This window comes from Anarrhichthys ocellatus, unplaced genomic scaffold, assembly GCF_004355925.1.
Source record: "Anarrhichthys ocellatus isolate YVR2014 unplaced genomic scaffold, GSC_Weel_1.0 scaffold20, whole genome shotgun sequence".
Lineage (NCBI taxonomy): Eukaryota > Metazoa > Chordata > Actinopteri > Perciformes > Anarhichadidae > Anarrhichthys > Anarrhichthys ocellatus.
Window position 1 is genome coordinate 5152969 of NW_022280050.1, and position 20818 is coordinate 5173786.

Genomic DNA, 20818 nt, shown 5'->3' on the forward strand with positions numbered 1-20818 from the left:
CCTCGTGTCTGTTTCAAATATTGTGGATTTTCTTTGTATATAAGTTAGAGGCGTTCATCTTCACTGTCCTCACGAATTGTGATTCACCAATGATTTAAATTCCCAACGCTTCTCTATTCATCACAATGTATTGCGTCCTTAATTTTCTGTATTGCTGCACATGGCTACTTTTGCATCAAACAAGCAGTCAGATGCATCTGAACTCACTTTTATTTAGAAAGTGCTTTTTTAAAACTGCATAGCACATAGTGGCTAGTTCAAGGGTCCTTGGAGTTTATTGATCACACAACATATACGCAGAGCTGGTCTAAATATTGGTTATGTATTTATGGTTTAATTTGTTCAAAGAGCCAGTGACATCTTACTAATTGTACTGTTTCCCCGAATACTTGGTTCACTTCTGAGAATAAACGTTGCTGTTGCACCTCTACCAGACATCTTTGGAATCAGTACAATGATAACATCATCTTGATCCCTGACCATCTGTGGCTGCTGCAACCTAGTGTCATGGTTGTCCGTTCAGTTGGAAGGAATGTGTCTTGTTGGGGAAAGTATTCAGACTGTTCTGGTATGTAGCACTGGGTCTATGTTGTGGCTCCTGGAACCAAAGGACTCTTGGTACATTACATGTTGCGATCACTATGGCATTGTTGAATGAGTATTATTGACGAGACTGTCTTTCTTTCTTTTTGAGTAATGTTCAGGGCTTTATTCCCCTCCCCTTGGATTAAAACGTCTAATGGAAGCACACCTCAGGATACAAAGTGATAACTGTAGATGATGGCCGACGAGGTGTCTCATTCTCACAGTTGGTACTGACTGTGTGTGTCTGGTGGCTGTGATGGGGGAGGGAGGGAGGGGCGGTGGAAGGAATTTGTCATGTTGGCTTTTGGAGTTTCAAGAGGGCGTTTCTCATTTCCTTTTGGGTTAAACTGAGTGATGTTTATTGTCACTGTGGAGATGAGCAGCCAGCTCCCAGACAGCAGTTAGCAGTTCTACTTACCACGCAAATGTACAACACTACGCTATATTAGACTGAATTACACCATTCTGTGCACATACAGACAGGCACAGTCCTCAGATCTGTTTCTACCTCGCCGCCATGTTATTTGTTCAGACCCCTGCATTCTTAGGAATTACATTAAATCCAGTTCCAGAACTTGTTCAGAGTTATTTTTTTTACCACTGCTACAACCTTACGACCGCCATTTGATTGGTTGTTGTCAGCTAGTCAAAGCACCAAGCGGACAAAGCTCATTCCAAAACAAGAGTGAATGTTGGTGTCAACGGTTGTGCACTTCTGGTGTCGTTGGGCTGGGGAGAAGGTGCCGACTTTGAATGTTGTGTTTAGATAACGAAAAATCAGACTCGTTCTGCTTTAAGTACAGTCAAATATCAGCATTAAATCAATTTAGTATTTTTATCAGAGAGTACGACTAGATTTAGTAATCGTAGCGTGTTTGTTGCTTTCGTTTGCGCATTTGGGTGTAATTATGTTATGACATTGGCATAATTGTATCGTATCAAACCATATATTTGAATGATTTCCATTTATCCTGTACATAATGTTGACAGTACTGTTGGAATAGCAGGATCAGTCAGTAATAAATGTCTTTCTTCAGTGCAATCGGACTACTTAAATCAACTGTGTTGACACTTTCGCATGGTCTTGTTAAAGCAAGTCTTAGATGTCAAGTTCAGGTGTTACCTGGGAAGGGACTTGCCTTGAGAGAGAGAAGAAGAAGGCGAGGTCACGGTTACACTGAAAGCACCTGACCATCCTGATCAGATGACGTGAGTGAAACCAGAAGAAACCAGGACTATGAAGTCATCTCCAGAGAGGGGATGATTGATGGAATCTGCCAGACCTAGAATTGCATTATGAAGCCTCTCAGGGTGGATGTTGTGGCTGGAATATTGAATTAACGTTTGGGCGAATTTAAATGAAATTAGTTTTCACTGCAGACTGATTGAAGGGCATTGATGTTGTATTATTTTGAAAACTGAACAGAGCCAAAGAAATATGAAGATGACCACGTGGATCAGTTCCAGACGGTAAATGTGGGGTAAGATAGGCTTGCTATGTGTGTGTTGTGCTGCTTTGGAACTGCTTTCATAGTCTTTGATTAAGGCTGGGTGGAGTTAAACCTCATGAAAAGTACATTTTTCTTGGAGCAATCAAGGTGGGTTTGAGGTGCAGAGGCTCATCGGGGATTTGCCCCCGACGTCTCCACCTCCAATAACAGATTCAGTAGAGGCTCTGCTGCACGATGTTTCATCTGACACCTTCAATGACGTAAAAGGGCCAATCGATAGCCTCTCTGTCGGCAGCAGAAGAGGACCCATTTTTTTTTTTTTTTAAAGCCTGGATTCTGGAGTTGAGAATTCAGCGTGTTGTGTTTGCAGTAGGCATTCCCTTATTTGGTTGAAACCATTGGTTTCATCGGAAAGATTGCTCCGCTGCTATTAATACAGCAGGGTAGCAACCTATAATGTCTTTAGAGGGTTAGAAACCAAAAGTACCACACAATTAAGTGTTTTAACTGCTGCTGTGTTCAGTTAAGTATGTTTTTTTTTTAATTGTAAAACGTCGTAAGACCTTCAATTCATGTTATACCGCTTAACTCTAAGGATTCAAAAGGCACACTATAGCTCGAGAACAACCATGCAGAGCTTCCAAGTTCATCCACATAGCATCACTTACATGTGGAATTCGAGGCATTCGGCGGAGTGTTTTCCTGCATAACAAGATAGAAGAAAGTCGTCCCCTTTTTCTGTTTAAATATTAGAGTGTTCTTTCCGTGCGCCCCTCCGCTGATGACCTGCAGGATTGGGAGTGCTGTGGGAAAACTCCCCGGCGGGTGCCAGCTAAGCAGCATGAAATGCGGATGTAGACTGTTTTTTCCATTTGCTGTTAGATTTTTTCGAGGACACATTTTGTATCGTTTTATTTCGTCCCGGGTAAAAGAAATACCTGCATGTGTAGTTGTTTGAAGGGTTTTTGCATTGACAGGTGTGAATAGAGGAGGCTTCTGTTTGTCTTTTTTTTGGACGAGTGACAATAGATACAGTTCTGTTGTCTTTGTCGTGCTTTGAGTGACTGAATGTTTTATTTTTTTTTGTTTCCTCCCAGGGGCCCTACAGAGAGGCTTTCAGGAATTGTGCCATGTTCAAGGCAGTGCTGAAGAAGAGCAGAGATGGAGGCAAAGGGAGCAAGAAGGATTCAGGTATGTGGAAGATCAGGAGGAAAGACTGCAAGCTAGGTTCCACTCTGCACCCCAAAGGCTTAGACACGAGCTCTATATTTCAGAGGCAGATGTACACTTCAGATCATCCTACTCTGTGTTAATGAATTAATTTCTGAATATGGAAACTTTACAAAGTGAACGGACAACTTTAAATACAGGTAGGCTGACAAAATAGCGGTAGTGGTATACAACTTAAAAAGAACATTCCTCCAGTTCTTAGTTTATGACACAGTTATTAGCACTGTGACCATAACTCAAATGGCTTTGATTAAGGATATGTACAGATATGAAAAAGTTGTTGCATGTTTTGTAGCTTTGCACCGCAATTGGGTACAACAACAGGCCCAGTAATGGTAAGGACCTATTTAGTCTGTGTAGGGATAGTGTGCAGCATTAACTTTGTCAGCTCTCAGAAGCCCGGCATCAGCCCACTGCGTCTTTTAATCACTTCAATTCAGAGCTGGATATATTCCATCTTTCTTCGATATATTTATTTTTTGACTGTAGAGACAACTCTGCCATTGTGTCGGATGTGAACAGATGTTTTCTTCTCCTTTTGGAAGTCTGTATTGTTTTCCAACATGACTAAACATGAGTCACGCTCAGCAATACATTGTTGACTAGTCTCTTGTTCACACAACACTCCCCCCCTCCGCTGATCTGTCTTTACATAGCCTGTGACCGTTTACGCTTACACTGCATCTACCAGCCTAGACTTGATGTACAGCCTCAAGACTGGTTTTCACAGGTAGTCTGGTTCAAACAGTCACTGTACACGGTAGGTTCACATCTCACACTTGTGCTCTTTCTGCATTTGTCTGACGTGATCGTTTCACTCAACGCTGAAATTAAAGGGGAAAAGATCACCTCCAGTCATCTCCTCTGCTCTTCAGCCCAGAACAAAGGGACAATTGAGTAGTGTGTGCTTGTATTGTTTTATATCAAGTTGTTGCAACCTGTCCCGCACGTATGAATCACTCTGATAGCTTCCCTGTTTACCCAGACACCCACACCCACACCACGCACTTAAAGACAGGAGTGTCCGTGTGCGTGAAGGCCGGGAGCAGCAGGGTTTTATGGCGGGATACAGCTCCTTTATCCCAGCCTCACTCGCCCAGTTGTACCCCATCCATCAAGCTAAAGCATCTCTGTCTCCCTTTCTCATGCTGGGACAATAAAACCGGGCCACTCTTCTCTGTTGTTTAGGGCTCTTAAAGACAGATGAGAGGTCACAGAGATGCAACAGTTAGCGCTGGCCACTTTGCCACACTGTTGTTCCTGCATGGGGCACAAATCTCTACTGCATATCTTTTTATTATTTTCAGGCGTGAAGAGTCAGACTCGATGAAATGTGTGTAATTTTTTTATGAGCTTGTCGGCAAATCACCTGCAATAATAGCCTGTAATAAATAAGAGTTATTTGTTATACTGTCTTGATTATGTTCCTTAAAACATTTTGATTATACAGTATATATCGTATTTGAATCCATATTAACACTTATGGTAGGTCATTTTTATTAGTCGGCTATAAAATAAGTTTCATTCATTAAAATTACCTTTATTTGCTTGAAAGGTATTCATTTGCATGCCTTCACCCCGTGTTTACTTGTCTGTTGTCCTTTTTTTTTCGTAATTTCAGATCCTTCCTGGGATCTGAAATTAGTTTTTTTTTTTTAAACACAGAAGCCCTGATGGGGAAGGCCGTGTTAATCACATCGGGTACACCGCAGTGTAGTTGATGGTCTTTGAGACCAGATAGTACCATATTGGACATAAAATATTCACTGCACCTTCTGCAAGGCTTAATTTCATTTTGATCCCAAAGGGGTTTCTGGAAAGATTATTGTTTTGGAAGTAAAATGTCTGCCGCTTAGGAGTTTCCGTCTCTAGTTTATTATACATGCTTCTATCTTTCTGCCATTTTCAAATTGGAATATTGTCAAGGATTTGTTTACTTTGGTTGAAACAGCTTTATATATGACAGTTGGTATTCATCTTGTGCTTACAAGTTTGTTTGGTTTGTTTTTCGCAGATAAATGAAAATGTCATTCATTAGTCATTGCTTTTTACGCAGCTGCTTGCTTGCTGTACAGATGTTCCTTCCTTCAGAGAGACCAGAAGTACACCATCCTTGTAAAATCTGCTCAGCAAAATATAATAAAACTCAGTGGGAGGAAAGACCTTGATAATGGTATAATTGCAAGATAGCTCGGCCATATGTTGCTCATGATATGGTGGCTGCGGACTGATGGCAACTTTAAAGCAGTCAAGGAAACTTGGCCCCTGTACAGTCATTAGCTCTCCTTTGGGATCACCCCATTGCCAAGACCTCAAAACACACAGTTTGCTAATTTAGTCCTCTCCATCATGTGCTCCTCCTAGATCCTCTTCCTCCTCCCTCTCGCTTGCCTCCTCTAGACTCCGTCTGTAAGGAATCTGTTTGGAATTGGCCTTTTTAATCCCTTTTAAGCACTTTTTATGGTCTGTCACTCCGGAAGTGGGATGCTAGTTTGCTATGGCCTGTTGCCTTTGATGTCAACATTTTTTTTGAGAGAGGTTGCATTGCAAGTAGGTCTCACTGCAGTTAATAGATTTCAGGACCTAGAGGCACAAGAAGATGATTATATTGTAAAGACCCAAACAGTGTTTTAATTGGTGTTCTCTTTGATGATACAGGCCCCTCAGATTTTACTGCGAATTTCACCTCTGACTCCCCATTAATTCACAGCAGTGTCTGGTCTCGTAGTTCATTACAAGGCAAATTACTTTTTCCAAGTTGGTGTAATTGTTTTATGGACAGTGGACTGTCATAAAGGCAAGTTCATGTGAATGCATTTCATCCTGTTCTCCTCTTGTTCCAAATATTCGTCACCAACAGTGTTGTGAAGTAGCCCAACAGTAATAAGCCGACAGTAATTCAAGGCAGAAGAGACCCTGTGCATAGCAGTGCTGTTGCGGCAGCTTCTTAATGTTATTAGATGTGAGGTCCAGCATTAAAACACACGCAGACAGGGCCGTACCAGTTCACATTGCATACAAGTAAGTCACATGTCATCAATTGGTTCTTCTTTTCAGCTTGAATTCCTTAAGTGAATGGGGGTGAATATGGGTGAAATTGGATTACTGGCCAATCAATTGGTGCATGCCAAGTTTTTACCGTTTTGTGAAGCGAAGCTAAACATAAAGCTCTGTCAAATCCCCTTGGTGGACTTGAAACACTTGAGGAAAAACCTGCATTCTTCCACCAACATTTATTTCTCTCCTAGATGAAAGTGGTCTGCTTTCTCTCTTTTCTTTTTATCTCACAGAGGCCTCACTGCCTTGAATAAACTGCTATTTACTGTTGCTTCTGTCCTGGGAGTATTTTCAGTCAGTATCTGTTCACGTGACCCACAGAAACAGCATCTTTGACTCAGCTTTAATTGCTGTGGGTATCGGTGTGTGATGGGCAATGCCTCTGAAGCCACCCCCCCCCCCTTGAGATTACCTCTTGATGAGCTTGGTCGCTTGGGGGCAGCTGCCAGACAGTTGTCTGTCTGTTGTGGGTGACGCAGTGTTAATCACACTAACATGCATTGCCGCGCACTCCTTGAGGCTGATAACAGTTTCAGCTGTTTATTCCTCCAATCCCACACACACACACACACACACGCGCCATGTACACACAAACAGACATGCAACCACCAGTTGGCAGGGCTCGTCGTAGTTTGCTTTGCAGTGCGACGCCGGGAGGCAGGAGTCCCGTTGTTGACCTGCCTGCACAGACAAGGGGCCTCAGCACTACTGGCCTGATGGGAGTTCCCAGCAGTGTATCTACGGGGACAATACTATCCCTGTATGGCATGCTGTCAGCAAATGACCACCAAAGTCCCCTTTAAAAGGTGACGAATCTGTGTTCTTTTCAAATGCAACATGGTTTACAGCTGAAGAGTGTGAACATGTGACCACAGCAGCAGATGGTTTTTTTCTCTTCAGACAGAACAATACAATGAGAAGCAACTGACTCGAAGGAAACTTCGACAAAAAACATGTTATTGATCTGCTGCCTCTCACAATTTTTTAAGTCTGTTTTAATTTTCAAAGTGATTGTTGAAGGATACGTTTTTGATTCGGGGGAACCTCATTTCTATTTCCGGAAGATAAAAAGTGAAATATAAAGGGATTGATCATCACGTTGAGGACCTATTCACTAACTACAGGTGTGTGTTCATGTATGTGTGTTAGCGAGAGAGAACATTAAGCGCTGCACCCTGTAGCCTCAGCTGTGCTGGTGACTGGTACGTGCTGTCTCTGCAGTTTCTGTGACTTTCTTGTTTTCACATGAAACAGTGATTTGTTGCCGAAGGTCAGACAACAGCAAATCGGTTACAAAGGAGGACTTTGTTTTGTTTGTAGGAATTCATGTGGTAGAATTTGAAGCACTACATTGATGGTAGAGTATTATATTGATAAACCTGCATGTCGCATGTACTTCAGGGGGCTGGACTCAATGGCCTTGCAATAAATACTTCCATTGTAAAGCTTATTATGCTCAGTTTTTATTGAGCCTGCCAGTGGAGTGTTGATAAAGCTAATCATATTTCTGAAGCGCTAGTTAATGCTGTTGTGTTATTGTTCGCTGTGGTTTAGTTGGGCAGCTGATAATACAGATTTCTGTAGTCCTCTTTCTGTTTTCTATATTGTTCACTCCCTCTCTGTGGTGATACAATTTAAATATTGCAGCTGACATTGCAGAGATTCCTTTCCTGTTGTCTTTATTCTTTCTCTTTCAACTGCCCTCAGGGGTTTCACATGTGGAATTTGTACTGTTATGGGAAGCATCCCTCAATAAACAATGACCACAGGTGGTTGGCCAGTTATTCGTCCAAACAAAAGCAGTTTTTTTTTTTTTTTTGTTGGTTGTAATCAAATTATTTTTGTCTCAGAAAAAACTGTAGCTTTTGTAAGTTAGTGCAGCTAAAAGAGCTTTTTTTCACACACTTTGGAAGGATTAATCTAGCAGTTCATTTTCTTCCGTTTCTGTATCAGAAGTGGAAAAGTTTCATCTTTGTTCAAATGTGATTGAGAATGAACCGCATGCTGTTCTCTGAGGACACTCAACAGGCTATCTTTGGCCCTACAATTTCCTCCCCCCCGTTGGTTCCTTAAGTGTGTGCCAGCCACTTTGCCAGTTAGATGATGATTTTTTTCCTGAAGAAAAGGGATGTGCTTCATGCTACTAATAAGGTTGTCTGAGGTTTCCTTTTTAAGCACTTTGTTTCTAGTCTGAGGTGCAGCCCATCCGACATCACGGACGGTGAAGCTGAACCGGACGCAGGATCAAAGAAAACTCTCTCGCTGGAACATGGTGGCCAACCGTCCGCTCAGACATTAACAGACACTACTCGGCACAGAGTCCACCCACTGGTTCTCGTGTCAGAGTGCCCGTGTTAGCCTGGTTCTTCTCCATGAACAGCTGGGTGGCGGTATCCTCTCTAGCCATATCTACCGCAGCCATTTTGAGACACGCTCCCTCCTCGTCCTGTGGCTAGCAAGGGAACTTAAAGAAAACTCCCTCGCTTGTGTCCTTCTGTAGTGGGTGGAAATTTTAACATTTATTTAGGAAAACTGCGCTTGTGCCAAAAGTGTGCTCCAAGTGAATGTGGAAGGCATGGTGTAGTCTCTGGATGAAACTGTACGGTAACATCAGTAAAGGATTTAGTCAGTGAAAGGCAGTGCTGATGTACTTAACAATCCTGATACTTAAGCACAGAGACAAAAACAAACCCTCTTCTTTTCTTAAATTTGGTGTCACAAAAATTAAAAGTTCAGAGTACTAAACCAAGACAGACGGACGGACAAGATGCACACAGTCACCCACAGGATGTCTAGACCACAGATTACATCCAGTATGTGACCTGTGCAGGACAGGAAGACAAACTCCACGTCATGCCACACACGTGCATACACTCGCAGATGGAGAGCGACGGAGACAGCGAGAGAGGCATGCAAACCTCAAGATACATTATCAACATCCTTTGATTAACCATAATAACTGGTGCTCAGACCAGAACCACTGACTCCTTTTATCATCGGCTCATGGTTTTCCTTGAGCCTAAGTACTGAAAAAAAAAAACCCTCTTGCAGCTAAGACGGTCGGGTTTGCCTTTAGTTTACGACTCGAGCTTTAAGTATTATGTGAGAAATAGATCTTTATATCACAAATAAAAACACTGTAGTTTTATATCTAGGTTACCATTTCTATAACCCTTAAAGGAAACCTGGGCTGACTATTGTGAAAATGGCTTTCTTTGGCCTATGTTTGCTATTTTTTTGCTCCCAGTCATGTTTGTCTAGATTTCCATGCCCAGACAGTTATGGTCGGACTTAAGATGGTGGAGAAAAGAATGCACCTGATCTACAAAGGAGCCCATTGAGTGGGTATCAAAGCACTGTGCAGCCAGCAGGCAACGATTAGCAGGGCGTAGCTCAAAACCACATCTTTCACTTGCACACACACACACACACACACACACACACACACACGCGCGCCCACAAACCTCAGGTGTATCCACATTAGACACTCCCTGTCTCTCAATCTGAAAAGCAAAATAAGGGCACTGGGGGAAAGTAGTGGACCTTGTCGACCAACCTCGCTGTTTTCTGTTTGCAGAGACTTTGATAACAGTTTCACATCTGTATCCAGCCTGACATTGTGTTCATTTGAAGCATTTTTTTTTTCCTTTTCTGGTTATATTGTTAATAAGCAATCAGTAGCAAGTGACTTATCTGTCTCGCTGATGGTTGCTAGGAACAGTTAACATTTTTCACGTTGATTGCAGGCTGTTTTTAGGGATTCTGTAGGTCGGCCTATTATAACCTTTACAGCTGCTTCGAGCTCATCCGCCCTTGTGTTCATCTTCCTGTCACTGTTTTTCACTAATGAAGCTCGATATGATGACCCGGTTGAAATACCCGTTAGTGGGCATAACTCCAGGACTTTATGAATCGCAGAACACCAGGATTTGGTCGTTGAAATTAGACTTGTGTGATCAGAATTTCAATGACGTTGTAAATTAGAGTCGGATGTTTCCTCAGAGGTAATACTTATCTTTCCTCCGATATTATGAAATATAGTTTGGCTTTAGAATTCCACTGTACCTAAATCTATTGTTGTGGCTCATTTCAGTGTCAATGAATATAGTTTAGGTTGGTTTAATTTGAATCCCAATCTCCTTTTCTTGGGTGATATTCATCCAACAACACGTGTAAGCTAAGTGCACTAGTTAATGGTCAAATCTGGCACCGCTCTTCTTGCCCAGTGGCTTCTGATTGGGAGGAATTCGGAGCTTCCGTTGTTCCCAGTGGTCCACTGTCTGCCGTATAGCAGCCGGTGACCACCCTCCATTACCCTAATTTGTCTCTCGTACACTCGGCATCGATGGTGCCCGTGACCTCGGGAGTGTGTGCACTGCAACGAAAAATAATCCAAACGCATACACTCGATGTGAAGCAGGGGTGATGTCATCTACCGCACAGCAGTAGATTTTGCTACTTCAAAGAGGAAGAAAGCAGTTTATCAGTTAACATGCCAGGGTGTTTTCAGATGGTCTTTGAAGGGGCGATAGTGGCTGTCATGGCCCTTCATTGGCTGGAGAGGTCAGAAGGCCACCGGTTTTTCTAATTGCAGCGTGACATGCCCGGGTAGACGCATTCCTCCTGTCTGATTTCCCATCTTGCTTTCATACCTTTTAACATCATTTGTCTGTGATCTAAATGAGCACAAGTGTCCCTTTTTTTTTATGCAGATAGGGTACGCTGTCACCAATAGGATGTACAAAGTGCTCTCCGTCCACTGCCTCGCTTCTCTGTTAGCTGACTTTTTGATATTTTTCCAAGAATTTTGAGGATTGTGCTTTTCTCATTTATCGCCATCTCTCTCTATGCAGACACCGACCGATGCTGTCACACAGTCTGACTCTCAGAGAAGTCTGTGTGGGTGTCTGTGGAGACCTCTGTTCAGTCCTGGGCTTTGGGGCCCCCTTTCTCTCTCCTCTGTCCTACTCTGAGATACTCTTTTCTGCATTTCTGAACACTTTTTTTTTTTTGTGATTGTGCCTGCAGATGAATGTCTTGCCGTCCTTAGCTCAGGAGGGTTTGAGGCTGGCTGAACTAATGACCTCAGTTCCTTTGTGCCCGGCCTCAAAGGAACGGGAGATATTGCTTATTGCAAAGAGGAGCAGTTTGCACAGAGTGCTCCCTCTTCATACATCTATTATTTGGAAACACAACCTTCAAAATAATAGATTTATAAATATGAAAACTCTTTCTGTAAAGCTTACTAATGTCTAACAGAAGTGGTTAGAGCAGCATAGAAATTGCATTCTGCTGGACTTGTGTAAGAAGCCTGTTTAGCGTCAGAAGGGGTAATTAACTATTCTTTACCTTATTAATTGTGACATTAACAATCACGAGGACGTTCAAATGCTAATGGTTGAAAAAGAAGTTCCTCTAAGTGCGTGAAATGAGGCGAATGTGATGGATGCTGAACTCGCACAGATTCGCCATTGACAAAGATTTTTCAAAGATGGTACAAAGCTTGCAAGATTCTCCCTGGCCCTTGTTTGCTTTTGGGATTAGACTCTTTGGAAGGACCGGCCAGCCTTTTGTGCCACATCCTCGTCCATTTGACGTTGCCGAGCAGGCTGTTGTCCAGGGGTTTAGTGGTGTTCTCATGACCTCACCTGGCCCCGGGCAGAAGCTCTGCCTAATGATCTGTGCTAATGGCGATCCAAATCTGTTGTTGAACCACATCTCCACGGCAACGTAGGACTCCAGACCATGCTGCACTTTCCATGTCTGTCTCAGAGCTGCTTTATCCATATTTTTAAAAGATGGGAGTCAAAAATTGGAAGTGGAAAGCTCTAAAATTGAGACGAATGTGGGACAGCTAAAAAAAAAACACATTTCATCTGGCGGCAAAGTGGCCCCAGTGCCGTGTTGACGGTGTTAAAATGATTGATCGTAGTATGGACAAGTGTGCTCTGTAATCCATCATCCGTCTGTGCTTTGCTGAGACTGTACCAGATGTTTGTAGAGGACATCGGTGTAATTAACTCCATGTAAAACCCATGTGAGGCATCTTATGGTTTCACTGTTGGAGCCTCAATGCAGATGATGCTCAACAACTATTAAAAGAGACCACGTAGCAGTGCTGTTTTTTTTCCAGATTAAGACTTTGTCATTGAGTTAATACATCATCGTTATGTGCTTTGACTGTTGATCAGAGATGCAATCAGAACGAAACATAAAATCAACTGTTAAACAGGAAACACAGATGAGTGCCGCTGTATTCACCCTTCTTTACAAGGCTTCAAATGTTGTAGGTATGCACTCAGGTATGTAAAGAATGTACAAACTCATGCAAGGTATTAAAGCACAGACAGCAGCTGACTCCATTTGCCCACTGGAAGGGCTTTGATTAAGATTAGTGGTGGTGGACATGAACGGATGGGGGGAGAGAGGGTGTATTTTCCTTTAGTGTGGGAGTGAACAGTGTGCCCCCACTTGCCTAGTGTCTGGTAGCGAGGAGGCCTGCAGAGAGACATTCATACCGGGACCTCACACACAATTCTGCTTGCATGAATATCAATAACTCTCCAGACAGGAATGTCAACGGTGGATCTGCTATAATTTATTCCAAAATCTCTGATGAAACCGGGTCAAGGGGCAATTCAACATTTTTACGGATGGTTAAGCATTTGTGCTATTGTCCTTTGTCTGTAATATGCAAACATTTACATCTAGAACATCCATTTATTCACGTAGTTATTTGTAATTGTTTACTGTTTATTTAATTGGTTATTCTTGTTATGTTTTCTCATTATTTGTTATATGTTCACCTGCTCTTCTCCGCACAGACTGCTCTCAGGTAGGTCAAGCAGTTCATCTGTATTCGTAGAAATATCCTCTAACTCAGTGAGAATGGTCTAATTAAAAGCTGCTTCACTTGACTTTTGTACCATTATGTAGCGCACTATATTTCTCTTCTGACACTCCCTTTATTGGGTCTTCCTTCTGCTTTCCTGTCACAGATCTGGACGTTTTTTCCCATGCCCACTTAAATTGTGGATTTATGAAAAGGGATGGGAAATGTCATGGTGCTTGCCCAGTGCTACCCTCCTCCTCCTCCTCCTCTACTTCTTCTTCCCATGACACACACACACACACACACACACACACACACACACACACACACACACACACACACAACCACACACCCATACCCCTCCCTGTCAGTCTCTCTTTCCCTGGGGCCAGTGGGGAAGGCATTCCAGAGCTCAGGCCACTGCAGAGTGTGCATCAGAATGGAAAAGAGAGACCGGCAGAGTCTCAGTGCTTAGGATTCAAAACATTTGGCAGTCTTGCTTTGCCTACAGCATCGTAGCGTTTGCATAAAGCAGCTAATTTGTTCTCATTATCAAGTGAGTGTGAATCTGAGTCGAGGGTTTCAGAGCTGCAGGAACTGTTCCCGTTTGCTGACGAGCTAAAACTAAAGACCCTGTCGGAGTTGTTTTCTCTCCTCGGGGGGCCACCAGCATAGATGAGTAATCCTTTGAAATCCATAAGAGAGAGTTCCTCTCTGGACACTTGAAGAGTTAATGGAATTTGGTTGTCGCAGACAAAATTGACATTTCATGGTAGAAAATATGCCCACAGGAGGGACGTGGAGCCGTCTGTTCATATACTTAACATTCAATAAACAAGAGGGAAAAGAAAAGAAAATCAAATGCTGCAAGGAAGGAGACGTCATATTAGGATACTTCATTCTGCACCAGCAATGAAGCCGGGTGGGCAGCGATGTGCAAGTTGTACAAAGGCAAAAAACGTATGAGAAATGTGTTGTAAGAGACTTAATACAGTCAGTTTACATTATTATGAATCACTTAAATCACTCTGTGTTTTATAGCCTTTTGTCAGGCTGCCTTATTCAGTATTTTGACTGTTCCTGTGGCTACTGCTGACTCAGTAAAGTGGTCTAATATTAGAATGGCCTCATGGGAAAATAACTGATGTCTCTTTCACAGACTGTTTGAACGGCTGTGATTAACAGAAGTTTGTTGTTTTTTTTTAAAAATGTCTTGAATTATTTACTACATTTTGAACCGGACAGATCTGCATGTTATCATATTCGATCTAATTTGTCCTTCATCATCATCATCATACTTGTACCGAATACCTTCCCCCGTGCTGTATTCCCTGTTGTCTGGCCCTCTCTCTCTCCTCCCTGTGGGTTTCTGTGTGTTAACCATGACAGCTTTTGTGAGACCGTCACCCTGGCCTCAGAAGTACACAGGGAATCCACATTGGCACTCAGTCTAGCGGGAGAATTCCCCCCTTTGGTGGATTGTCCTATGGTCATCGTGCTTTGTGTGTCGACTGAAAGAATCTGCATTAATTATAGCCGTTCTCCATTTTCTCCGTGGTCCACAAAATTAACTAGTGACAAGCTAATAGAGTATTCGTGTGTGTGTTTGTGTGCGAGTTTCTGGAGAGGAAATAGAATGGTATCATGGATCATATTTTCAAGTTTGTATAGACTTTTTTTAGTAAAACCAGCTTTTGCAAATATAGTTTTCACTGTCGGTAGTACTCTTTGTGGCAAGCCAAGCGGTTTGCATCGAATGCTTTAGGCAGAAACATTACTGTTCCCTCTCTGCGAATTCAATTATTCTGTCTTTGGCATAACCGGATTTTTGAGACTTTGCTACATTACATAGTCTTCCAGTTTGGAATCTAGCTTCCCATTCAGATGTTAGTCAAAAGGTCTGCTGTGCGTCAGCTAACTCTCCTACCCTCTGCTTACTGTGAAAATGAACGTGATTTTATCAGTGTTTAGATGTCATGAACTGACTCCACAGTGAGAGTGGGTGCTATGGGTGAATAATGCTGGACATGGTATGTTTTGAACCTGTTTACACTCGACCCACCCGGGACTGTGGTCCACCCCTGTTTTGAATGCATGGAGTCTTCAGCTTTCAGAATCCGTAAACCCAACTGTATGTCGTCCAAACTGTGTCTCATTCCGAAGTGTTTTAACAATACAGTCGTGCAGATTAACCTTCGTAAATGTATACGAGCAAGTTGTGTTCAAAAGTTTGGGATTGTTTTCTCGTCAATCTACAATAGCATGCTTGGTATCACTGGAAACTAGAAATTCAAAGAGAGAGAGAGAGAGGCGGGGTTCAGAGACCCCCAAAATCATCCTGTTGAGATTTTCAGGGGGTTTCAAGTGTCAATCAACATGCAGACCCCCTGAGACCCTCTTTATTTTGCACACTGTGTGGAGGCCCATGCCACGGTGTCTATAAGCAGTCAGTGTTGGGTGCCAACTTGACGGGTTTTACTCATGACACTATGAGCACAATACTTCAAGTAACACTATGGTGCCACACAGCCCTATTTAGGGAAGAGCTGCTGCAATGCAACTTGTTTCTGTTATTTTGTACACCACCTTTAAGTTTTTTTTGTAGTCTGGCGTAAACCCATACAGTTTACCATGGGTTATATTATTGTATTGGACAGTTCAGGCCTCTGTTGGACAATGGAGAGGATCTGTGTCTTTCAGGGGGGGTTGCATTCCCTCACAATTAGTGACGGATCACATTCCATTGCACATATTTACTTGAGCAGGCGAAAGTCACCATCCACATTTATACCCTTCAAAGAGTCTATATCTCAAAGCATTCAACGTGGACAGTGCCTAGCATGCTAGCAGGAGGGACAGGAGGATGCTTAGGCCATGCATGGATAAAAGAAAGTGGGTTTAAATTCACTGTGACTTTTATTTGATGAGGAGGATCACTTTGCCACGTAGCCTGGACAACCATTTGCTACATACTGTGATCAGAATGCAGACGAGTGAAATTCAATTCAATCAAAAAATAAAAAGGGCAGTTTAAACAATGGAAATACCCCCATCAGCCTTAAGCCAGTTGAGATGTAGGTTTAATTCAAAGTGCAGTTTCCATCTTTCCGACATTACTGCAGCCGTAGGAGCCAGTGAGACGGAACAAGTTGGTTGGAATAAACGTTTACGATTTGACTCACATTGACCTGCTCAAAAAAAAAAAAATTGATTTGTACTTTAATGTTTATTTTACTAAATCAATGTCTTGAAATAATATTGAACCATTTTGCATGGGTTGGGCATGTCCTCATGGGCTCTGGCCCCTCACTTTGATGAGGACGAAAGAGCGTACTAGGGACTGTAATCATTTTTACATCATCTCGGGCCAGCACTGTATAATTAGAAAGGGTTGATTTCCTTGACCACAGCAGGGGCTGAAATTGCAGGCCTTGGCCCCAACCGGGGTTTAGGAAAGTAACTGAAATAGCACTGGCGAGCTTCTGTCCTTGTGTCCCTCTGCCTTGTAAAGTGTCTGTCAGATGGCAGAGCAGTCACCGTGACACACTGCAGCCTATTCACCAGCACTTGGATGGCCTGGCTTTTATGTGGCGCCTCTTTGTTTTCAGAACCAACTACCAAAATTACAACTTTGTCATAATCTCTTTAGCATGCAATGGGCCTGAAAGCTGTATCAGCCACGGCCCTGCTGTGCAGCAAGTGAACACTCCGCGGGCAGCTTTTACGGTCACCCAGTGTAGCCTCTAGATACTGCTAGCTTTACTGTGAATAAGTACAGCGATTCTCCTACACAAGGGCATCTTTGTTGCACTGCACCAGTTATCAATAATAATGCCAATTTCATTATGATATCTTAAATGTTTTCTTTAAATCTCAGGTTGCACACGGAGGGAAAACTAATGCTGCTGTCACATGAATTGGTCTCGAGACTAGTTTGACAAGGAAGAAGGGTTGCATTTCCTGAAGATTATTTGTTTTTCTCCCATTATATTATCTTCATCTAGATAAAAAATAATATTCTTCAAATACCGCACATGGGGGCTTTGTCATTTTCATTTTATTCAGATACTACATTGTTAAAATATATCATTACTCAAGGCATTTTTTGCCTTTACTCAGGGATGACAGGAAATGATGGGAGGGAGCGAAGAAACTTAAGCTATAAAGATTCCTGGCCAACACAAACCAGGGATGTTATGGTTCATGGCCAGTGCCTAAAATCTAGGACCACCGAGATGCCCCAAAATATATTGTCATTCCAATTGTTTAACTTAGTAATAAAAGCCCCAATCTTACACTTGTGTTGAGTACTTACTACAGAGAGAACTTGACTTAGATCCCCTTCCTCATATCTGTAACCGGCACACACTAGGGCTGTTAACATTAATATTTGAATAGTAAAAAAAAAACAGCCAGATATTCAAAGATGATAGAAGAAGATAATCAATTGTGAAAAAAAAAAAAAAGCAGCAAAGTCTGTCTGCCTAGCACTCACTTAATGCACCACATGACGGGAGTCACCAGTTCAATTTGGACACAGTGCTGACAGCGCAGAGACACACAAGCTTCCCTAAGGATCCTTAAAAGTGTCGGTTTCAGTGTGGATGCTGGTCCCCCTCGGGTCAGGGTAACGGCATGTCCTGGCCTCGACTAAAGTGACCTTTGGGCCATTCACAGGTTTCTCCGTGTCTGGAGGCATGCAGAGGTGTCATTGCAACCTTTCCGCTTCCTGTCTCTGGCATTCTTCTTTGTTTAGGAGGCCTTTAAAACACAGGCCAGCCTTGTGTCCCCTGTGGCGAGGCGGAGGTCTCTGTTTCTGATTAGCCCGGCAGCCCGACAACACTCATTCCCTGAGGGGAGAAGCAGGATACTAATGGTAGCTTGTAGCTCCTGTAGTTGAGTCTGGCTGCAGACAGGCGTCAGAGCTAATCTGCTGAAGTCTTCCCCGAGCAGCACAGAGAGCAGAACCAAAGCTAATTGTCATTACAGTGGTTCACCACATCTGCAGTTCTGTTTTAGCTGGCTCTGCTGACGTATGGCCTGTATTATTAGTTAGGTATTACATGTTATCTTGAGGTTGATTATTCATACATTTTAATTTGTGGCCATGATGAGTGGGCAACTTTGATGCCGCAGAATAGATGACTTTGCCGTTTGCTGGCTCCAGGGTTAAAATGCTCTTTCCATTCTGGCAAAACCTGTTTTTTCCATCTCGGGCTTGGACTCCACCGAGCAAACTGGTAGCCAGGTTAAGTGATTTGCAAGCCTTGAGTGAAGTCATGTGTAGAGACTGTGGGGAGCCACTTCTGTGAGGAGGAAAGTATCTTAATAGGTGAGGGCAAAACATGAGAAAAATGAAGGCAATATCTAGAGCTAGATTTAAGTTTGACAGCAGAGAAGGTATATAGCTATAGCTGCCCTGAAAGCACAAAGGATTTAGTGCCGGGCACAGTGAAGCCATGAGAGACATCTGCTAGCTTACATTGCAAGCTAGCAGATTTATGGACAAATAGATTGTGGATTTCTTGTTGAGTCCTAAACTTATCATAGTTGTATTTGAGAGGTTAGTTAAGGTCTGTGGGGATTTGTTAGGCAGATGTACCCGTGCAGGTAGACAATGATTGGTGAGGTTTTCTCTTTGGAGCCATAGCCCTGCTGCGTGGTTAGGTTGATACAGCTACTAGAAACTGTTATGAAATGAAATTTGGCCTCTTCAAGCTGCTCAGTGTTGATTAAAATATGTTGGACTTTGAGTTCACATGTGTTCAAACACTTTTAAGTATTCTGAATACCAGGGTCGGCTTTCTGTTTTTTTTTTTTTTGTTTTTTTTAATACATCTGCTCAAATTTTGCACTATTCACTGTTTAAAAATGGTGTATAATGAGACTAGAAATATGAAAATAGGGGGGGGTGCTTGTTTTCCAAGTTGGGGATTGATCAACATTCTGCTGTCGTCCTGCAGAGAGAGAGAGAGAGAGAAAAATACAATGTGGATAGAGGCGGGACGAAGATGAATGATGATTAGTTTGATTAGTTCGGACAGGAACAGCCAGCCAGTGTGCTTAGTGAATTACATGTTATCTTAACCCAGTGGTCAATGACACAACCTTATTTACTCTACTGACTGGATGTCCTTCTCATGTGCCCCGATGGCATGAGAAATGCTCACTGGCCCCTGACCCTGGGTTTAAAAACAAACGTGGCCCTGTGTTCTCAAGGATCCAGGTCTCCTCTGTGGTTTTTTTCTTCCACCTCTGCTTGTTGTGTTCCAAATGAGCCCCATGTGAGCAGTGGCAGATGTAGCAGTGTTGGCAAACAGGACAGCTACAGTAAAGGCAAACAAAGAGGCCAGTGCATTGACGGCTTAACTAGAAAGGAAGTAGATGCATGCAAATCATTACAGGGACTTTCAGTCAGAGACCACTCTACTGTATGCTGAAATCAACTGCTATCCCCGCTGTGTAAGCTAATTTCTCTGCAAGCCTGTGGCACCTGCCTTTGTAACATAGTTGTATAACTGGCAACTGAATACCTTCAAACTTAATGAATGTAGAAATTTCTGCGTGGTTGAGTTAATCCGTGAAAAACACGTTTGATTAATTGGAAGCGTTTAAATATTTCCCCCTCGGATAGCTGTGATATGTCTGTTTTTTTTATAAATACTCTAAAGTGGCATCCTGTCAGAATCCAGCTGCTTTCCGCAGCAACAAAAAAAAAAAAAAAAGGTCGCCAAGGTTTCCTCGAAGGTTTGACATTCCTGGTGTTCAGACTGGTAGATGGTAGTAAAAGTAAATGATTTGGGACATTGTTTCAATTGGGTCAGCTTCAAGGTCCGTGTGGTCATCCTTCTGTATCTAAACAAAAAGCGTCTTCTGGTCTCTGTGTTAAACAAATCAAGTGTTTTTGCTATAATTGTCCTTTTGGAAATTATAAGTAAATCATCTCTTTGGATCAGAATACTTTGAATTCCACGGCTCTCACTGGGTTCATGGAGTTTCTAGGTGACTATAGGAGCTGCATTTCTTTCCTCCGGCACATTCTTACTGTGTTGTTTTCTAGTATTTGTCTGCTTGTTGAGCTCACAACAGTGCAGAGCCTTAAAAGTCCTGCATAGTCAACATTGTGATTATCATACACAAAGCTGATTGGTGTGCAGTACATTCACATTAGCACATAGATCAATAATCCTTAACAGCATTGTACCACAATAGCACTTTGGCGTAAACGGATTTTAAAAAGTCCACTGAGCTCCATTTCCTTCATCCCTGAAAACTTTGCTCTACACAAACATTAGCCTACAATAGTGTGTCTGCTCTACACAAACATTAGCCTACAATAGTGTGTCTTTCGTAACGCTCAAGCTCAATGCATACCCAAATAGGTAGCAAAATGTAAGGACGTGAGCTAATACGAAAGCTATTTGTAAAACCTTTAACAAGCTCATGTTTCTCCTCAACAGGCGATGTCCACGGTGCCCAAAGAAGATTCCCACCTGAGGGAAGCCCTCAGTTCCAGGGGCCGGGCAGCGGGCCCCCGAATATCCCGGATGATGTTTTCAGATTAAGCCTGGCCAAGGGAGTGTCCATGTCTCTTCCATCCTCACCTCTCCTGCCACGACAGTCGTACATGATGCCCTTACGCCCCACCAAGAGGTCACCAGGT

General features: G+C 42.7%; 1 protein-coding gene across 5 annotated transcripts in view; it reads left to right on the top strand.

Moving 5' to 3' along the window:
• tanc1b (tetratricopeptide repeat, ankyrin repeat and coiled-coil containing 1b) overlaps window positions 1-20818 on the top strand; it is an 87840-nt gene that overhangs the window by 7574 nt on the left and 59448 nt on the right. For 4 of the 5 annotated variants that reach the window (XR_004213122.1, XM_031858575.1, XM_031858576.1 and 1 more), the window contains exons 2-3: window positions 3134-3227; window positions 20616-20816. Coding sequence is in view for 4 of the 5 variants with exons in the window: in XM_031858575.1 (XP_031714435.1) it covers window positions 3167-3227; window positions 20616-20816 (262 nt within the window). In the remaining variant the exon portion in view is untranslated. The remainder of the gene's footprint in view (window positions 1-3133; window positions 3228-20615; window positions 20817-20818) is intronic. The other variant, XM_031858577.1, reaches the window with a different exon arrangement.